General features: G+C 41.1%; 1 protein-coding gene across 2 annotated transcripts in view; it reads left to right on the forward strand.

Annotated features, from left to right (window-relative positions):
* The window catches only part of Cog5 (component of oligomeric golgi complex 5), a 297,903-nt gene that overhangs the window by 235,374 nt on the left and 41,804 nt on the right, over positions 1-20,725 (forward strand). For both annotated transcript variants that reach the window (XM_039078121.2, NM_001398787.1), the window contains exons 15-18: positions 1,798-1,908; positions 2,672-2,734; positions 14,873-14,976; positions 18,857-19,094. In XM_039078121.2, the coding sequence (XP_038934049.1) occupies positions 1,798-1,908; positions 2,672-2,734; positions 14,873-14,976; positions 18,857-19,094 (516 nt within the window). The remainder of the gene's footprint in view (positions 1-1,797; positions 1,909-2,671; positions 2,735-14,872; positions 14,977-18,856; positions 19,095-20,725) is intronic.

The following is a 20,725-nucleotide window of genomic DNA, read 5'->3' on the forward strand; positions in this document are numbered from 1 at the left end:
CAAGAGGAGTTTTGAGCATTCCCTTTCTTCAGACCAATATTTTTGATTATGTATTGTTCTATATAGCTTCCTAGTAGATGTGAAATGGGCTTCTGTAGTGACAGAACTTTACAAAAGGACCAACCCTCAATAATAAAATGAGTCCCACAGTTTTCTAGCAGTAAGTTTTTCCCTTAGTTAAGTATAAAATAACTACACTGAAAAAAATTTCACATCTTTTCCATTCCTTTATTCTTCAAAATTACTTTGAGATTACAAAGAGAGATTAGATCTTAAAGAGTGTATAGTTTCAGGTCACAGCTTCCTTTTTCTTAACCACATTCTGCTGGCCTTGAACTGGTGGACGGGAGCCTCCCTCAGCCTCCTTGGTAACTGTGACCACAAGCATGCACCCTCGTGCCCTGAAGCTTGTGGCATAAATGCCCAGGAAAGTGAGAGTAACATCTGCATGTATTCTTGCCCCACGTTAGCTGTTGCCATTCTACTGTAGGAGCGCCTCCCTAGTACCAAACCCCATGGGCACCTCACAGAGCCCTCTCCTACAAGACTTGTCCTTGAGAGGGGTAAGTTCTCCACACTGTCAGCTGAGTAAGTTGGATTTGTGAGCTCTTCTGAGTGCTGGTTACTATAGGAAAAGAAAGCTTTTTTCATTCCACATACTTAAATACATATTGACAATTTTGGAACTAACTTGATTTCAAGTTAGAAATCTGATCTTCCTGAAAGACTTCCTTAACTTGGTTGGACTTCCTTCTTAGGTTGACTTCATAACCAGTGTGATGGATTAACAGCTTTAACAAACTAGTACTCTCTTTTATAAACAATTAATACTGTTTTATTTGTATTGAAAAAGTAGAGGTTGAATTTAATTTTGAAAATATACATTTGTAAGAACTTATCAAAAGGAAGGAGAAAGGTAAAGTAGAGGTTCTTTTTGTCATGGTTACCTGGGTTATAGGACAGTAGGAGATGTTTTCTGCTCTGTCTCCTAAAACGTCAGTACTGCATATGCCTAAGAAGTGATCTCCAGCTATGAAGGGAGCCTACATAATGTCCTGTGGATAACAATGTTCTAGAGAATTAGGCTGTAATGGCATCATCATGAGAGTGGTTGATGCGTGGGTCTTTTTCTTAAATCTAAACTGTAACTGATATAGATTAATTTAATAAGGCAGTCTATGTTCTTCCTCTTAAAATCATGTTCTGAGAAGTAAGAATGAGGAAATGAAAGTTTATAATTTTACTTCTTATTGCCCATACACACATAATTCAGTCATGGGCAATTTCTTTTAAAAAGACTATAAAAAAATAGGATGATGACTATGTCTTTCCACCATTCACTTCCTTGGAATACTAAGATAGTTGTGGACTATACACAAGGGTTTTCTCCTTTCCTTGCCTTTTAAGTTATTACTTATTTTAGGGTTTGCTTTCAGCAAAGCCTATTGACAGTTGCAGTGTTATTTAGGTCTCTGTGATGATGTATCAGATGACAGGGCACGAGGGGCATTGGAGCACACATGCCTCAATGGCCCATTGCCATGAAGTATTAATCCGGACGGTCTTAGGAAGACTAACTGGAGTCATACATTGATGTGTTTCCTCCATGGATATTTCTTGTGCCTGATGCCCAAAGCTATATTTAATGTGACCCGAATGAATATTCCTGTTTAACATTCTCTTTGTCAGCAAGATATGCACTATCTCCTGGCTAAACAAACAGACAAACAAAGCAAAAACAAACAAAAGATACAAGCTGTCATCTTGCTAATGTCTTTGTATGTTGAATTCTTACAGCTCTCTACTCAAGGAGATGCAAGCCAGGTGATTGGGCCTCTCACTGAAGGACAGAAGAGAAATGTGGGTGTGGTGAACTCCCTGTTTAAGCTGCACCAGTCAGTAACAAAGGTGACCTTTTTCTTTATTTTACCAAGTATTCAGAAGGCCTGAAGGAAACTGCACCTCTAAGCCACATAATGGTAGCACCTGGGAGGCTGAGGCAGAAGCATTGGGAGGCCATCCGAGCTCCTTAACAAGACTCATTCAACAAGCAAAGCAGAAGAGAAAAGAGTAACCACAAAAACAAAAATCAAAGTGTGGTCTTCACATGAATTTTCAAGTGCTATATTATACTTTGGGTGATTTTTAAAAATTCTTTTATCAATTTGACCTTCTAAAATACATATTTTATACATTAAATGAAAGATATTCTCAAGAGTTAGCAGGAAAGTTCAAAGAAATAAAATGACAAGAAACCTTCCATGTCCTTTAGTCATTTCTGCAAGGCACCAGGGGCCACTCTTTATTAATATTTATATTGATTTGTAGAAATGGAAACATCTGATCTTACTGTTTTAAATATTGTGAAAACAATAGTCAGCCTAAATAAAAACGAATGTTTTTAAAGAAATTAGTAAATATAGTGCTCTTCTGACCTTTATCTTATCATTAAAATTGAATGCCTAATGCCTCCCCTGTAATGCCTGTTTTATATATTAAAGTAGTTTTCAGTAAGTTAGTTCTAAGGCAGGTATGAGATATTATTACTATAAAGCAATGATAATATGCTAATTATTTTCTGGGAAGTTTTGTTAATGTTCCAGTCAAAATTAGTGTCTACAAAAATAAATGCCTTAAGCAAAATTGTAATTACATTGAAACTCTGTTGTAGGTGGTTGCCAGTCAGAGCTCATTCTCAGCAGCAGCTGAGCAAACTATAATGTCAGCCCTAAAGGTAAGGACATGTAAACTTGGTTTATGTCTGTATCAAAGTGGTTTTAATGTTTTTTTGGCTAAATAGAAGATTGTTCTCAGAATAATTCAGAATATGCTCAAAGTTGTTCATTGTTGATTATTCTGGAGAAGAGAATGTGTTTGTATTTTCTGGACAAATGGGCTCTGTTGTTCTCTGTAGAGTGTTTGACTGTAAGCAGGTGCTGTTCTCTGTAGAGTGTTTGACTTGAAGCAGTTGCATTATGGAGAGGTTTTGTACTGTTCCTGTGTCTCGTAGCAGATCTTACCAACATCGCAAAGCAGAGGTTCTTCAGCAATAGACTTGTCCCTAAGTGATGTTTAACAATATTGGAGACATTTGAGGTGGCCCTTAACTCAAGGTAGAGTTACTACAGACATCGAGTGAATGGAGGTCTTCACTAAGTACTTTGTAATATAAAGCACAGTCACCCCACAATCTAGATCCAGTCCCAAATGTCGGAAATGCCAATGTTTAGAAATCTTATTTCAAAATACATATGTATATGTTTCTCGCCACAGTGACTCATTACCTCATAATAGTAATTGATGCCCTATTAACAGAGACACTGAAACCAAGCAACCTGTGCCCGCATCTCAGCTCCTTGCCTTAATTACCCGATTGATAAAATGTTACAGTACACCCTTGTGAGATAACAAATATAAACTGTTTAGATCATAAACACAGAGTTTAAAAGATGAAGGGGACATGGAGGCCTACAAATAAATGCTGGACAAATGCATCCAGGGATTTGTTGAAGGAAGGCTGGAGGTTGGGGGACAGACATTAAACAAAAGGGGGGAGATTTGGAAACCAAATTTTGTCTAAAGTTTCTGGGCTGGTGCCAAACAGGTAGTAGAGCAGTGACATGTATTCGTGTGTACAGAGATCAGATGACACGTTTATGAGTGCAGAGGTCAGATGACACGTTTGTGAGTGCAGAGGTCTGATGACAACGTTTGTGAGTGCAGAGGTTTGATGTCACATTCATGTGTGCAGAGATCTGATGTCACGTTCGTGTGTGCAGAGGTCAGATGACACATTCATGTGTGCAGAGATCTGATGTCACGTTCGTGTGTGCAGAGGTCAGATGACACATTCATGTGTGCAGAGATCTGATGTCATGTTCATGTGTGCAGAGATCTGATGTCATGTTCGTGTGTGCAGAGATCAGATGACACGTTTGTGAGTGCAGAGATCAGATGACACGTTTGTGAGTGCAGAGGTCTGATGACAACGTTTGTGAGTGCAGAGGTTTGATGTCACATTCATGTGTGCAGAGATCTGATGTCACGTTCGTGTGTGCAGAGGTCAGATGACACATTCATGTGTGCAGAGATCAGATGACACGTTCATGTGTGCAGAGGTCAGATGACACGTTCATGTGTGCAGAGGTCAGATGACACGTTCATGTGTGCAGAGGTCTGATGACACGTTTGTGAGTGCAGAGGTTTGATGTCACGTTCATGTGTGCAGATCTGATGACACGTTTGTGTGTGCAGATCTGATGTGTTGAGGATAAGAGGGGAGTTGCACGTTTCTCTGTCCTCTTTTCTCCCGGTGTGCTTCTCTCATTACTAAACATGATGGAAGCTGCCATAGTGAAGTAGTTGTTTTTAGGACAAGTTTCCCAGATCATGGATTATCATAGATAAAATTGAACCACTAAGACAAACCTGAAGACTCTGCAACTCTTGGATGCCAGCAGGGAAGAGCGGGTCATCATCTCTGTGTCCCACATTGTCCTGTCTTCTCATGAGAGCTAGCTAACATGTACCAAGCACAGAGCCCTTTCATTCCAACAGCCATGGGGTGCGGGGCATTAATCACTCTGGCAAAGTTATTCTGGTCCATCTTGGTGAGTTTGTCTCATTGTAGATAGTGACAGTCTTGCTTGAGTTACATATGGGAATGTGGTGTCACTTCTCTTTTATTTTGTGGGTTTGATGTTCTCTCAGGGAATATTGCAGATTGTTGAGGCTCTGATATTTTTATAATCATGGCTATTTTAGGAAAGTTCTTTTAAAATGTATTATAGACTTTGACGGTCTGTAAAGAGCATATGGAATGTACCACGATCTCCTTCTGTTTCCTTTGGTAATTATTAATTCACGCTTATCTTTAATATGATGGCATTCCCCAAAATGCTTTCTGTTCCCAGTGTTTCTGATTGTCCTAAATCGAAAACTCATCCAGCTATAAAGGTCATAGATGACCTTTGCCAAATTAAACAAATTGTCTATTTCTAATTTCCTGAAAATTTTAAATTAGCAATAGTATTGTTCTTTTCTTAAACAATTGATATCATAGTACAGTTTTGTCCCTTTTATTTTGTTAATAAGATACATGACAGTAATTTACTCTAAATCTCCTGCAAAACCCTTGTCTTGATGTATTGCCCTTGTTATATATTCCTGTGTTTGGTTTACTTGATTTTTGTTAAGAGTGCTTATGTCCCTATTCATAAAAGATATTGTTATATAATTTTCTTCACCATTACCTTCTTCTTTTACCAGTTTAGTATTGGTCTCAATAAGTTCCATTACTAAAGCCCTCTGAGCTGTGCTTTTTTATAGGAAGTTCATGAGTGCAGATTTGGCCATTTAATTGGTTTCTTTATTTACCTTGAAATGAGTTTTGATTTTGTGACTTGCCAGGTATCTGTCTATTCATCGAAGTCATCCAGTATATCAGCATAATGTCTAAGAGTCACTTAACTGTTCTTTAATATTGTAGGACTCTTGGTGATAGCCCCAACATTTTATATTGTTGATATCTTTTCTTTTTTAATAGTTATCTATTCAGGATTCTACAAACTTTTTATTTTTTTAAATAACCAAAGAAAAATAAAGAAGGAAGGAAGGAAAGAAGGAAGGAAGGAAAGGAAGGAAGGAAGGAAGAAAGGAAGGAAGGAAGGAAGGACGGATGGACGGACGGAACCAAGCAAGCCAGCATGCGAGCCATGAATTGCCCACAGAACCCAGAGAACAGTGTCAGGTCCCCTAGAACTGGAGTAACAGACTGTGTGCGCTGCCATGTGGATACTGGTAATCAAACCCAGGTTCTGTGGAAGAGCAGCCAGTGTTCTTAATCATTGAGCCATCTCTCCAGTCCCTCTACCTTATTTTTAAAGACAGAATCTCTCGCTGAACCTAAAGCTCATCCATTAGCTAGACTGGCTGGCCAGAGATGCCTAGAGATCCTCCCGTGCCTGGCCCCAGCCCTACAACTAGCAATGGACTTACAGACCACACCAAATAGCAAACTTTCCCTGGACAATGCAGATGCACTCAGGTCCTTGTGCTGTGTGAAGGTGTTTAAACCACAGAGTGTCTCCCTGCCCTCAACACTAATCTTTGACCGGTTTTGTTTTTTCCTTGTAACAGCCAGAATAAGCACTTAGACTTGTACAGTTTCCTTTGAAGCACCACAGTTTTGATCATTTCTCCTTTCATCTTTATTCTGCCTCAAGTGTTCCAAAATTTCAGTTTGTGATTTCTTCCTTCAATCATGAATTACTTAGAAGCTTTTTTTAATCTCCAGAGTTTTGTTGCCATATGTATTTTACTGATCTCTCTCTCTCTCTCTCTCTCTCTCTCTCTCTCTCTCTCTCTTTCTTTCTACACTCCAGATTTTATTCCCCTCCTGGTCTTACCTTCCTCGAGGGTTCCACATCCCATACCTCCTCCCCCGCAACCCCCCCATGCCTCCTCCTGGACCTCTAAACTTCCTGGGGCTTCCAGTGTCTTGAGGATTAGGTGCATCTTCTCTGATTGAACCCAGATCTGGGAGTCCTCTGCTGTAATTGTGTTAGGGGCCTCATCTCAGCTGGTGTATGCTACCTGGTTAGTGATCCAGTGTCTAAGAGATCTCAGCTAGGATCAGAGGAGCTGGGGGAAGGGAAGGCTCACTCCAATCCCTAGGCGGGAGAAGGTGATGATAGAGCCCACCCCCCCACACCGTCCCACCCCCTTCCACAGACACACACATGCACCCCCCCCCACACACACACACACCACCACCACCACCACCAGCAGCCAGGAGGATTGTTTACCAGGTAGAGACTGAAGGTCTCTGGGAAAATCTGGAAGCCTTAATCAACTTTGACTTATTAATAGGCATCTCAGCCTTTTGTCCTGGATTAGAAATCTAATTCTAGCCTTTTTTGTTGTTCGTTAGGGAGCCATAATCTCTTCTATAGTTACTTCCTGCTGAAATTGGGGCCAGAAAGCAAGAAGGATGGTCAAAGGACAGGGTGCAGACAGCTTTGGAGACCTTTAGGATACAGATTCTCAAAGTACACCTGTAGAAGTCTGCAGTTAAAATCTGCCAGGACAGAGGTGAATCTTATAGCAGCAAACTTTGTTGTTTTGGAAATATTTTTTGCCAGAAATATTCTCATTGTAGTTAGTCTTGAATGTTTTTACTAAAATTAGGGACATGTTTTCTTTTAGCTCTTTAGACACATTGTTGGGTTGTTTTCTGTCCTCAGTCTTTATGTTGGTTCCCAGTTTGTGACTGTCTTCCTTTCTCAGCACCACTCTCAAGCTTCCCTCTGGGCCATTGGTTTTGATATACCCAGGCAGGCTTCTCTTCAGAATTATTCCACTTCAGCAGCTGATCTCCCCAAATCTATAAATTTATGCTTTTTGTGATTTGGGTGACAGTGGGGTTCTTTTCTTCTCTAAATAGATTTTGTGCCTCTTCCTTTCCTTATGGGGCTCTAGTTAGCGATAAGGCCTTGCACACCTGCTTCGGGTCTGGTTGTTTAGTGTTCTTTCTCTTCTCCTCCAGATGGTTTCCATCCAATGCATCACGGACTCACAAGCTTTCCTTTATTCATCTTTCCTGTTGAAGCCGTTCACTCCTTTTAAACTTCAGATAGTACTTTTGGTTATTGTTTCTTAAATTTTCTTTTGGTTTTTGTAGTTTTACTGGCCTCTGAAAATTCCATTTTATAATTTTTTTATTTCCTTTCTTTCCTTTTTCTTTATCTCACTGTGAATATCCCTCAGAATGCTGGAGTCTGGGCCATTTCAGGGCTGCCCTCTGTCTCCTTGAGGCTTGATCCACAACGTTATGACTACTGTTTGTTAAAACACCTAATTTCTAAATATTTCTTCTGGGATTGCTGATGATTTTGCTTTAATAGGAAATTAATTTGGTCACAATCAAAGTATACACCATCATACTTACAGCTGACCAGATTTCAAATCTCAGTTCTTGCTTTTCTTTTCTCTTCCCTTCCCTTCCCTTCCCTTTGCTCCCACCCTCCTCCCTTCATCCCTCCTTCCTGTCTTCCTTCCTTCTTTCCTTCTTTCCTTCCTTTCTCCCCCCTTCCATTAGACTGTGAACATAGGACCTTATACTCGCTGTTCAAATGCTCCTCTTAACACTGAGCTCCATCCCTGGCTTGGCATTTTGGAAACACGATCTGGCTTTGTAACCTAAAAGGTCTTCAGATTTGTGGCAGTTCTTTGGCCTCCTCCTCCTGAATCTGAGATTATAAATTATACACCACCATCCAGATTTAGCTCACTTGTTTTCCTCTTAAGACAGTCTCATGCATCCCAGGTTGGCTTTCAGTTTTCTTCGTATCCAAGATAGCCTGCAGCTGCTAGTCCTCTTGCTGTCATCTACACAAGTTATGAGATTATACTTAGTAGTTCATGTCTTTAAATAGTATTCACAAGACATATTTAGTTTATTCTATATAAATGGGGCTTATGAGTCAGATGGAGATTAGTGCCAAATTCAAACATACAATTAGATATTCCCCTCCTCCCAGCCTTCACCTTCCCATAATTCCCTTCTCACACCATAGAAGTCGTGGTTTATCCAAGTCTTATTACTTGATTCCTTTGCAGTAGGGTTCAATCCCCATCATTGCAGAAAACATGTAGCACTCAAGAGGCGTAGACAGGAGTCTAAGGTCATTTTCAGTGATATAGGGAATTCAAAGCCAGTCTCTATCTCAAGGTAATATTGCTATAGTTTGTCTTCCAAAACTAATCTTCCCTGTAAAAGACACAGACAAACTAAACAAATAAAGGTATGGCAGTCAGTCTATCAAGTAAGCCAAAAGCAAGCTGGGCACAGTGGCTCTAATAGCTGATATAATAGACTTCAGGTCAAAATTAGTAGGAAAAGATAAAAGTCATACTATATTAATAAAAGGACAGTTCCTTGAAAAGATACAACAATTGTAAATACATATGCACCAGCTTCATTTGGGATTTTCAGCTTCATAACACAAATAATGGCCATAAAAGCTCAAATTGGTCTGTGTATAATAATCCTCCATCAGTAGATAGGTCAAGAAAAAACTCAACAGAAAAACATTAGAACCCAATTGTACTTAAGATCAAATAGACTTAACAGAAATCTGTGGGATATGTATCCACGAACTACAGAATCCACATTCTTCTTGGCAGCCCTTGCAAACCTCTCTAAAACATTCTCTATCTTAGGACACAGCAAGCAAGTCCTAAGTAATAGAAAATAACCCACATAGTTTCTTGAATCTTATCAGATAAAAATAGAGTAAAACTGGAGATCGGTATAAAAAGACACTACAGAAACTGTGCAAGAGTGTGGAGGTGAGCGGGAGAGTTGTGTCACTTTCTCCTTCTCTGACAGGGTTCACACAGCTTAGGGATACCTCACACTTGCTCAGTAAGATGACTTTGAACTCCTGATCCACCTGAATGTAACTCCCAATTGTTGGACTTATAAGTATGAACCACTGTTCTCAGCTGACCCTACTGTGTGGAATGACTAAGTGGGCTATTGACAAAATCAATGAGGAAAATTCAGAATTCATAAAATTAAACAAAAATGAAAGCCAGGTATAAGAACTTTTCAAATACAGAAAAGGCAGTTTTAAGAGAAGCATTTATAGTGTGAGTGCTGATTGAAAGCAGCTTAGTAAGTCATAAGTAACCTAGTGATGCACCTGAAGGTCTTATAAAAACAAGAATAGGTGAACAGTAGATAGTAGGTGAAAAAGGACAGAGCAGAGGTTAATAAAATGGAGACTAAGTAAACAATAGGAATAATTATAGAAGGAAGAAGTGGCTTTTTAAATACAGTATTGACAGATTCCTAGCTATACTGAGAGAAGACAAGAATGCATAGCATGAGATGAGAAAGGTAGCTATGTAAAGCATACCACTGAAGTGCAGAGTACCTTTAGAGAACCTCATCTCCTACAGTGAAGGAAAACAGAGAAGAAATTAATACATTTGTAGATGCATGTACTTACTGAAATCAGGTGAAAACAAACAGATCTATAATGGTCAACAAGAAGGAAGCAGTAATAATCTACCACCATAGAAGCTGCATCAGCAAACCTGTGAAGATCTCACACCGATGCCCCTCAAACATCCATAAAATAGAAACTGAAAACACTACCAAACTCATCCTGAGAAGAAATGAATTGATTAGACAGCTCTTAACAGAAGAACTAAATGTAGTCAGATGTTATCCCCTGTGAGGAGTGAGACAACGAGATGTGTGTGAAAATGACTAAAATTCAATATATATGTGTATGAAGTTAACAATGAATTAAAAGTCTGTAAATAACTGATGAATATATGAAAAATATTCAACATCCTTAGCCATCAGGAAAATGCAAATCCAGCCTGCATTAAATTCCATCCCATCCCAATCAAAACGGTCATCAGGAAGGGAATGACACCAGTGCTGATGAGGACTTAGGGAAAGAGGAACCCTCACACACTTACCGATGGGAATGTAAACTGTGGAAATCGCTATGCAGGTTCCTAAGGGAGCCCCAGAGGGACATGCACGTCCATAGCCATATCTGCACTGTTCACTGTCACCAAGGTGTGGAGCCAGCCTCCATGCTCAGCTGTAGAAGGAAGAGAAAGAAAATGCTGCCTTATTCAGCTGTAAGAACAATTTGTTATTTTCAGGAAAATGGGTGGAAGTAGAGATCGTCAGGCCGAGTAAAATAAGCCAGAATTGAGCAAACATTGCATTATTTTACCTTGTATTTAGACTTAGAGCCAAATATGTATACAATGTTCTGTGAAAGTAGAATTGGTCATATACAGTGAGGGCTCTAAAGGGGTGAGGGGGAGGATCAAGAGAAAGTAATGGAAGTGTAAGAAAGACACTGTTCAACATTTTCCTATATGTAAAATCTAGGTTTGGATTACATATGTGTGTGTTTAATATATAAATACATAAAGATAAGTAAATACATATGAGACTGTGCAGACTTTACATATTAGTGATTTCTTACAGTAAGGAAAGCAATCAAATCACTTCTCCCAAGAGGGAGTTCATACTTGATTTTTCTTCTTCATGCTCCCTTGTGTCTTTTATCCTCTGTCTTTTATATGAGTCTGCATGTCTGCCTGAAGGCTGTCTTGTGAATCTGTTTGTCGCTGTGTCTGTGTCTGCCATTTTGTGTGCCTGTCCCTGTGTGTGAACGATGTCTCTGTGTCTGTGTATGTCTGACCCTACATGTGCTTGTCTGCTGTTGTCTCTGTGTTTGTCTTCTCCATGTCTGTTAGTGGCATCTGTATCTCTCTGTGACAGAGAGCTTTAATCCGTATTAATCGAAGAGCATAGCAAATACCACATGGGGAAGGAAGAGAGAGTAGTTCATAGAAATCAAGTCCCTGGCTCCAGCTGACTCAGGCAGTAAACATCACTGTTTATCAACCAATAATCATAAATGGTTACTCTGACTTTATGGTAGATTTTAGGAAGTGGCTTTCGATTTCTGCATTTGCTGCTTTCAGCAGATGATTCACACGCATTGTCTGGGTCAAAGTGCATGGACGAGGAGCCCGCAGCTGTGCATTAGCTTAGGCACTACAGGTTGATTTTGTGGGAATCCCGGGCGAGTACGATTGGCAGTCACATTGCTCTCATAAAGGCAGGCCGAGTACCAACAGACTAGCAGTCTGAAGTCTGAAGTGGCTTCAAGATGTATTCAAGGACCTCAGCTCTGGGTTCACACCCAACAAAAATGTCAATCTCTTAGAATGTAAGAGATTTTCAGAATATTGCTTTGCTACAGAGGTCCATTTGGGATCAGGAAAGGGAGCTGTGTAAATGAGGAATGAGAAAGGGAGGTAGAGGCTCAGAAACTGTTTCAAAAGAACATATGGTTTTTATTTTCTTCTGGGCATCACTTTCTTTTGTCCTGTCCCTACTGTAGTCCCCTGAGAGCGAGGCCATGAAACCTGGTAGACTCCCACTGCTGCCTGTTACCTTAGAGTTCTATAGCCCTGCTGCCTGTTACCTTAGAGCTCTATAGCTCTGCTGCCTGTTACCTTAGAGCTCTATAGCTCTGCTGCCTGTTACCTTAGAGCTCTATAGCTCTGCTGCCTGTTACCTTAGAGCTCTATAGCTCTGCTGCCTGTTACCTTAGAGCTCTATAGCTCTGCTGCCTGTTACCTTAGAGCTCTATAGCTCTGCTGCCTGTTACCTTAGAGCTCTATAGCTCTGCTGCCTGTTACCTTAGAGCTCTATAGCCCTGCTGCCTGTTCCCTTAGAGCTCTATAGCTCTGAGAAACTGTTACCTTAGAGCTCTATATCTCTGAGAAACAGCCTGAGCTGGGTCTCCTAAGCTCGAGTGTGTGTTCTTCTTTTTAGTTAGATGCTTATTCATATCCTAAGTAAAAACTCAGCCTTCTTGACATAGTCTTTACTTTTTTCTCCCACACTCTAGGGTTCCTTCAGTTTCTCTTCCCAGGTAGAGGGACAGCCATGGGGGTAGGCATATAAAGAGCCTCAGCTGCTGGACTTGGTCACCCATGACTTTGGACGGCCTTCTGAACTTGCCTGAGGTTCTCTGTGTAAATTATTTCATGAATGACATAAATTAGAGAGAGTAAAAGTCCTTGGAGAAATAACTTATTTCTAGGTAAACTTCTCTACTGTATAAAGTATACTAAATTAATGTCTTCTAATCCTCCTGGGCCACCTCTTATTGTATCCTTTAAGTGGAATTTGACATTAATCTGTGCAGTTAGGCTCACTGACCCTGGGTTTCTCTCATGTCTCAAAAGCTGGTGACTACCAAATCTAATGAAAACAGCTTGGGAAGTCAGTACCTACATAATAGCCCAGCACATTTTCAATTAAGCATTTCTAATTCTTGTCCCTAACTGAATTTGTCTTTTTTTTTTTTTTTTGGTTCTTTTTTTTTTTTTTTTTTCCGGAGCTGGGGACCGAACCCAGGGCCTTGCGCTTCCTAGGTAAGCGCTCTACCACTGAGCTAAATCCCCAGCCCCGTCTTTTTTTTAATATCCTCAAATCAACTTGTGCTACTTAGTCATTAGTGTTACTAAATATTAAAACAACAAACATGCACATGCACTCTTAAATCACTTCAACTTTGCAAATCTAACTACAAAACCCTACTGACCCCATCTCCATCCTCGCTGTGTCTGATTGGTTCATTTGGCATCAGTATCCCCTGCAGGCTCATAATTGTTTTCCTTCTCTAGCCTAATCCCTTAGGCTACTATCCGATGTGATTGTTTTCTAAATTGAAATCTGGACTGTACTTTATTACTGGTCTCTCCAGCCCTTCCTCCTAACTCCTCACTTGTAGCAACCCACCAAGAGCACCCTCCAGCTGCTTCTCTCCTGTAGTCAGGCACTTACAGTCTCTGTTCTGTGACCTGTGCTTCCCCAGGTAGATCAGCATTCTCAGGCTCCTGTAGCTTTGACACGTGCTCCCAGTTTCATCCCTCTCTGCTTGTCAGAGATTCAGTTCAGACACCTTTCCCTCTTATTCATGTCTTCTCAGCATGCGATGGAGTCTCTGTGTGACCCCACTACACTCAGATGGGATATTTAATTTACTGTTGTGTTTCATCTGTATCACTAGTCTGCAGACCGGCTCACACACACTTGTGTGTATACGATACTTATTATCTGGACAGATGAAGGCCTACAGATGACATGTAACTATCCCTCTTATTCTTTTCTTATTGACTTCAACTATTTTGAGCCATGACCATCTGTCGTGTGATCTTAGTCACCACTGAAAGCATGGGTAGTGTACCTCCAGGTTTTGATTTGGGGTGTTTATAGGATTCTGGTCAGTATTTGCACATCAAAACCCAAACCCTTTAACTAAGGCCTAATCTCTTCCGCAGACTAACCAGTGGTTACAGAACATTTTTCCACTTATAGATCTCTGGTGCGTGGTCTAATCAGTAAGGTGTTTCGCAGATTCATTGTCATCTGCTGCTAGATGCTGTGACACATTCTTCCTCTCCTCTTAGTCTTTAAACCCTGCCAACTAATTCCTAGGAGCACAGCTACCTTTGGTGGAGAATCACTGCTGTGGAGTTCTCCACAGAAACCTACCTTGGGAATTGCCTAACTGTTCCACCCTGAAGGAGTCACCAGTGGTTTTGCTCTATTCACTCTGGTGAAAAAAAAATTATGGGATATCTTAGTTAGGGTTTTACTGCTGTGAACAGAAACCATGACCAAGGCAACTCTTACAAGGATGACATTGGGGCTGGCTTACAGGTTCAGAGGTTCAGTCCATTATCATCAAGGTGGGAGCATGACTGGAGGTGCTGAGAGCCCCACCTCTTGTTCCAAAGAGCTAGCAGAAGACAGACTTCCAGGCAGCTAGGACAAGGGAATCAAGGCCCACCCCCACAGTGACACACCTACTCCAACAAGGCCACACCTCCTAATAGTGCCCCCTCCCTGGGCCAAGCATGTGACCCATCACATAAGGCTTCAGTTTTTAAGAAATTGACTTTTTTGAGAAACAGCAACAAAAAAAGTGCCGGCTTGCTTTCTCAATTTGTGAATGGCCTGTGTCTGCTCCCTGACTGATTGACTTTCTCATAGGCTCATTTAACCATTACACGTTTTGACTGAGTAAGATGATTGAAGAAGTTGGGAATTTTCAGTGCTGTAGTCCTAGTATTTTAAGCTTTGCTGCCTTGGTTAGGGTGAGAAACACACTTCTCGTAGTTAAACTATGTATAGTCTGACTCGGATAGGATATGAAAACTGTTAGTCAAAATGTTTCTCACTTCATTTCCTCAGATTTCTTTGTGTCAGTTTCTCTAATTTTGCTTCTCTTTTCTGTTTTCTCTTTGTCAGACAATTCATGATCTTATGGGAAATGCCATCCAGCCCTTGCTGACGTCCGTGGCAGATGCAATCGAGGCCATCATCATCACCGTGCATCAGGAAGATTTTTCTGGGTAAAGCATGTCCTCAGAACTGTTACTCGTCCTCACTGCCTTGATTTTTCATTCCCCATCCCTTCTACTCTCCAAGCTCCCTGCCAGCCAGGCCTCACTCTTATGATGGCAATGGCTCCTCGCCTCCTTCTCTTCCACTGTGATTGTTATTACCACATTTTCTTTGTTCTGGGTCCCATGTCTCTCCCTCTCTGCTTATTGAGACGGTGGCTGGTTAGTGCCATCTTCCTCTTCCTGTTTTCCCTCTTCCTCACAGATGTTCTTCTTTACCTGTGTGATTCCGTGGCACAGGCATGACATTCCTCTTGACGATTCTTCTGACTTCTGCCTGGCTTTGAGAGCAAGCTCTCTGTCAGTCCTTCCTCAGTTTCTCATCATGTTTAATGTAAGGAAAATCCTGTCTAATGAGAGTTGTGGAAAGGGAAGGAGGCAGCAAGAGAAGAGCCCTGGATCTCTCTCTGCAGGAGCCGCAGCCATTCCCACCCTGTGGGTTTCCACCCCTTTGGGAGCCCTTTCACAGGGGTCACCCGAGATCATTGGAAAACAGATATTTACACTACAATTGATAACAGCACCAAATTACAGTTATGAAGTAGCAATGAAAATGATTCTATGCTTGGAAGTCACCATAACTGTATTAAAGGGTCCCAGCATTAGGGAAGTTGAAATCCACTACTTTAGGGAAAGTCAGTGCATACAAATCTGGTAACATGAAAGTGCACCAATTCTCACTCCTTCATTTAAACAACAACAAAAAAATTGACTAAAGCAAAAACTGGTTATGGTGATGAGTGCTTGAAATACTAGCAACTAGATGGTAGAGAGGGGCTGATCACTGGGGCTCACTGGTCAAGCCAATTACCACACTTGGCAAGCTCCAAGCCAATGAGGAGGCTGTCTCAAAAACCAGCTGAGGTTGACCTCTGACCTCCACACATGCAAATATGTACCTGCACACAAACTCAGACCCGTGCGGACATGCACACATGGTAGGCATCTGAAGAATGACATCCAAGGTTATCCTCTGTGTTTGTGTAACAAGCACCTGCACACATGTTCACCTGAGGGTGCACCTGTATACACACACACACACACACACACACACACACACACACACAAACACACACACAAAATTCACAAGTCAAATTCAACAAGTCTTTTTTTTTAAGATTTATTTATTATATATAATACACTGTAGCTGTCTTCAGACACACCAGAAGAGGGCATCAGATCCAATTACAGATGGTTGTGAGCCACCATGTGGTTGCTGGGATTTGAACTCAGGACCTCTGGGAGAGCAGTCAGTGCTCTTAACCACTGAGCCATCTCTCCAGCCCTCAACAAGTCTTAAAATAGTTAAAATGTCTGTGCTACCAAAGAATCTATAGATTAATTCTAGTCACTATTAGAACTCCAATGTGTTTTCTCATAGAAATAAAAAGAAACAAATCCTAAAATTCAAAGCCCTGGGTAGCTATAGCAACCTAAGGATAAAGAGCCAAAGACATCACACTTCCTGATTTAAATCTGTCCCTCAAAGTAATTGAGGGATAGAGAGATGGCTCAGTTGGTAAAGCATTTGCTGCTCAAGCATGAACTTAACCCCCAGAGCCCCTGTGAAAGCCTGAATGCTGCATGGCTGTAATCCCAGCAGTAGGATTGGAGGTGGAGAGAGGAGAATCCCTGGAAGTTCACAAACAAGGTAGCCTGACATTCACCTCCCACAAGAGATCTTGTCTCAAACAAAGATAGGTGGAAGGTGAGGACCAACACACACAGGTGTCCTCAGATCTCCATCTACACTGGCACTCACCTGCGCTCACACAAACATGCATGATATACATACAGGACTAAACAAAATAAACGTAAAGATAGTTTAAGAGTTGTAGTTAGTGAATCTTAGTAAGTTACTGGCATTACAAAAAGAAGAGAAAATATTGTCCAGTGGAATAGTATAGAGAGCCCAGAAATGAGCTGATGACTTTTAGTAAAGGTGCCAAGAACAAAGTGGGAAGGTCTGTCTCGCAGTGCAGTGCTGAGAACACAGGGCCTTGAACCTCCTCAGATACATTAATACTGCACAGTGTATGAAACCATGCAAGTACGAGAGCAACATGGAGGAAAGCCCAGACACTTGTCTGGATAGGTGTCCTCTTTAATCCTAAAAGCTCAGGCAGCAAAAGGAAAAGCAGGTAAATAGGATTGCCCCAACTCAAAATCCTCTGCACATTGGAGGAGACCACTGAGAGGAAATAGTGTGCGGATGGGGAGAAACAGTGCTCAAGCAAAGCAGGTGGTAAGGGATTGGTCCCAAAGCTGTAAAAATAAATAAATCAAGCAAGCGAGTGAGCCAGGTGTGGTGTGGGTACAAAATGAAAGGAATCCCTACTAATTGCCACAACACAGATGACCCTGGAAGACATACTATGTAAAAAATAAGCCAGACACAGAGACCAAACATGTTCTCATTTATGTGCAGAACCTAAGACGGTAACAACAGGCAGTGATTTCTAGGGCTTGGCATTTGGGGTAATGCATTGATGTCGGTCAAATGGTATAATGTTATAGACAGATAAAAGGAATAAATATGAATTTAACATGATGGATGTATTCATTAGATACTTTTTATCTTTCTACATTGTATACAGTGTCACTGTGTATGGCACAATCATGTGTTTACTGTTTGTCCAGTAAACAAATGGGTATGAGAATATTTATTTTTGCACTCAGCTCTCTCTGCTGGTCCCTGAATAAAAATAGGTCATGTAGTGACCTGGGTCTGGTGAGGGCAAACCAATTGCTGTGCTTGCCGTCAGGAGCCACGGCTCTCTGCTCAGGTCGTACACACCACCCTGCCAAGACACTGCGCCTGCGCATACTGGACCATGCTCTAATGGGCATCTCCTTATTACAGGACAGCTTTTCTCACGTCGGGATAAAGTCTTTTCCCAGTGGAATGAACTCCTACTTTCCCTAGTCCTGTCTGCTTCAGGAAGTACAAGACCTTGCTTTAAGGACCATCAAGTTCACATTGCCCTCTTAGAGAATTTTAGTCCTGCCTGATGCTCTTCTCTAGACCATGTCCATTTCCTCTGCGTCACTCTCGGGATTTGGAACCGTTTCCCTGCTTTTTGGGGAAAAAATGAGTATTATGTAGTCAATGATCTCATCTATTAGCTAGAATCAGGTGATTGCTAATTTTGGTATAACTCCTCCTCTCTATAAATATTTCATATTCTTTGAATATATTCTTTAAAGGGCAGTTGTAAACATTTATAAGCTATAAATAGTATATCATGAAGCACAGCTGGTATCGTCCACTGTTCCAAATTAAAGCCTTTCCAAGCCTCATCTGGAGGGTAAAAATTGCATACAGCATATTGTTACACAACCAGTCCCTCTGTCACAGTGCTGCTGTTGGACCGATGTGATCAACTACAAGAGCAGAGGCTGCCGCCAAGCATTTCCTGCCCTTGCAAAGTGTAAAATGTCATTTCAGAATCTATCATTGACACATTCACTTAACAGGCAAAACACAGGAGTGGATGGAGAGCTGGGGGCTGCGTCAAACCTTGAAAGGCCAGAGTGTGATTCATCTCAGACATATAGCTGTGTTTTATTCTTAATAATCTTTTGAGTAAAAATATGCTAAAATTTCTTAATTAATCCTCAGAGGATCTAAATGCAAATTTAAGAATACAATTTAATCATTGTTTTATTCTCGTTAATACTTAACAAAACAAAACAAAAAATGGTGCTTTTATATCACTAAGAGGAAAAAATATTGCACAGGATTGAAATAGTAACCAGGGGCAAAAAAAAAGCATCTAAGACTGTAGCTTTGTGCATTGGTGCTAAAAAAATTTTTCCCCTTTTATAGGTCCTTAACTAGCTCAGGAAAGCCGGATGTTCCTTGTTCCCTGTACATGAAAGAGCTACAAGGCTTCATTGCCAGAGTTATGAATGACTACTTCAAGCACTTTGAATGCTTGGATTTTGTTTTTGACAACACTGAAGCTATTGCCCAAAGAGCCATTGAACTTTTTATCCGCAATGCCAGTCTCATAAGACCCCTTGGTGAAGGTGGGAAACTGCGACTTGCTGCCGATTTTGCACAGGTAAATTGATTCATTGCTTCAAGGGAGCTAATGTTTGAGCCTCACTGTTATCTATTAAGTAAAGAATACCTAACATCAGTATCTTAACTATTCATAGAGCAAAAGAGAACAGAAAAATAACTAATCCACTGCATAAACGAGTTTTAAAATACTGTACCAAATATTATTTTTGTTTTTCTTTTTAACAAAATTTAATTGTTCAAGATTAAGGCAAAGTATCTTATGTCACAATAAAGCAACACCTTGTATTATTTCTATTTTCTCATCTCCAAAAGCCAATAATAATAATTGGTATACTTTGTGTACAGTGAGATGACACTGTAACAGCAAGAAAGGGGCAGCATGTTATCCTGAAAGGAGGAAGAACCCTAGCCCATCAGTGAGCTTATAGTGAGCATCTCTATTCCAGGGCTGTGTTCAAGTTCAGTGAGAGATGGGCAGGGTGCCTGATTATTTGGGTTCTCCACTAAGTACAATACTGTTTTGTCCTTGTGACTAGCCTTAAAATTACTCCAAGCTACCTGAGTTTTTCCCTTTTACCCCTTCAGTAATCAGAGTCAGAGAAAACAAGCCCTAAGCACCCAGTTTCTTTAGAAGATTCAGAAGCAGATGATTCTCTTTTGACTCCATTTCTTAAACTCTCAAAGCTGGTAGCTTTACTAATCTAAGTAGTTGTTCATGTGAGTCTTCATAGCAGTCTGCCAGATCCTCCTTGGACAGAAAGATAATTACTAACATCAGTACTGAGTCCCCATGTGTCTGGGAGCGTGTCCTGGCGTCCTGCTCAGGATGATGGCTGTCAGGTACTCCTACCCTGTAGTACATGTACAACCCAAACCTGGCTTTCGAAAGCCCCTTTGTTTATAATTGATCACCATGCAGTTATTTTCATTCCCCCAGTGAGCTCTGTGAAACTGCTAGGCCACACAAAATGAGCCTTCCTGTGGAAAACGTGCCTTTAATAGGTAAATGTGAGAAAAGAAATTAAATGCTCCTATTAAAATGGCTTAACCTTCTCCATTTTTGTCACCTTCCTTCTGTCTGTGAGTAATGACTTATGGAAGCAGTTGTGTCTGTGTGTCCAAGGACCTGTCTTACTCCTTAAAAATATCTGTGATAGGCCTGTCTGTGGTGCCCTCTCCTCCAGAGTTCTGTTTGTCTTTTCTCTCCCTCCGCTCTCCTGGGCTCCCTCCCCCACCAGCTCATTTGCATTCTTCTCCAGCTGGTTCCTGAGTCACTTTCCTGGAGGCAGCACTTCAAGTCCAATTAGAGTGGCTGCTGAACAGGAAAGAGATGGCCACAATGAGTGCTGTAGGAGAGAGGCTTGCTTAGTTTAATGATGTGTTCTCTTGAAAGATGGCAAGTGTTGTCCTTTAAGGCCCTCCATTGCAGCTAACCCTGCCTCCCCATGCACAACCTCCAGAGGTGGGGTGAGCACTCACCTTCCCCAAACTGAAGAGCTCAGAATTGTGTCTGTGTCCCTCCAACCCCCCCACCCCCCGCCCCTTTTTAAGACATCTTACCTTCTGAAATCATTTCCTCCTTAGGATAAGTAAAACTCTGTTACTTATGACTGACAGATTCTTCTGTTTAGAGAATGTTTTCTGTGTGCTGAGTGGACCTTCTAGCCA

This window comes from Rattus norvegicus, chromosome 6 (genome assembly GCF_036323735.1).
Source record: "Rattus norvegicus strain BN/NHsdMcwi chromosome 6, GRCr8, whole genome shotgun sequence".
Classification (NCBI taxonomy): domain Eukaryota; kingdom Metazoa; phylum Chordata; class Mammalia; order Rodentia; family Muridae; genus Rattus; species Rattus norvegicus.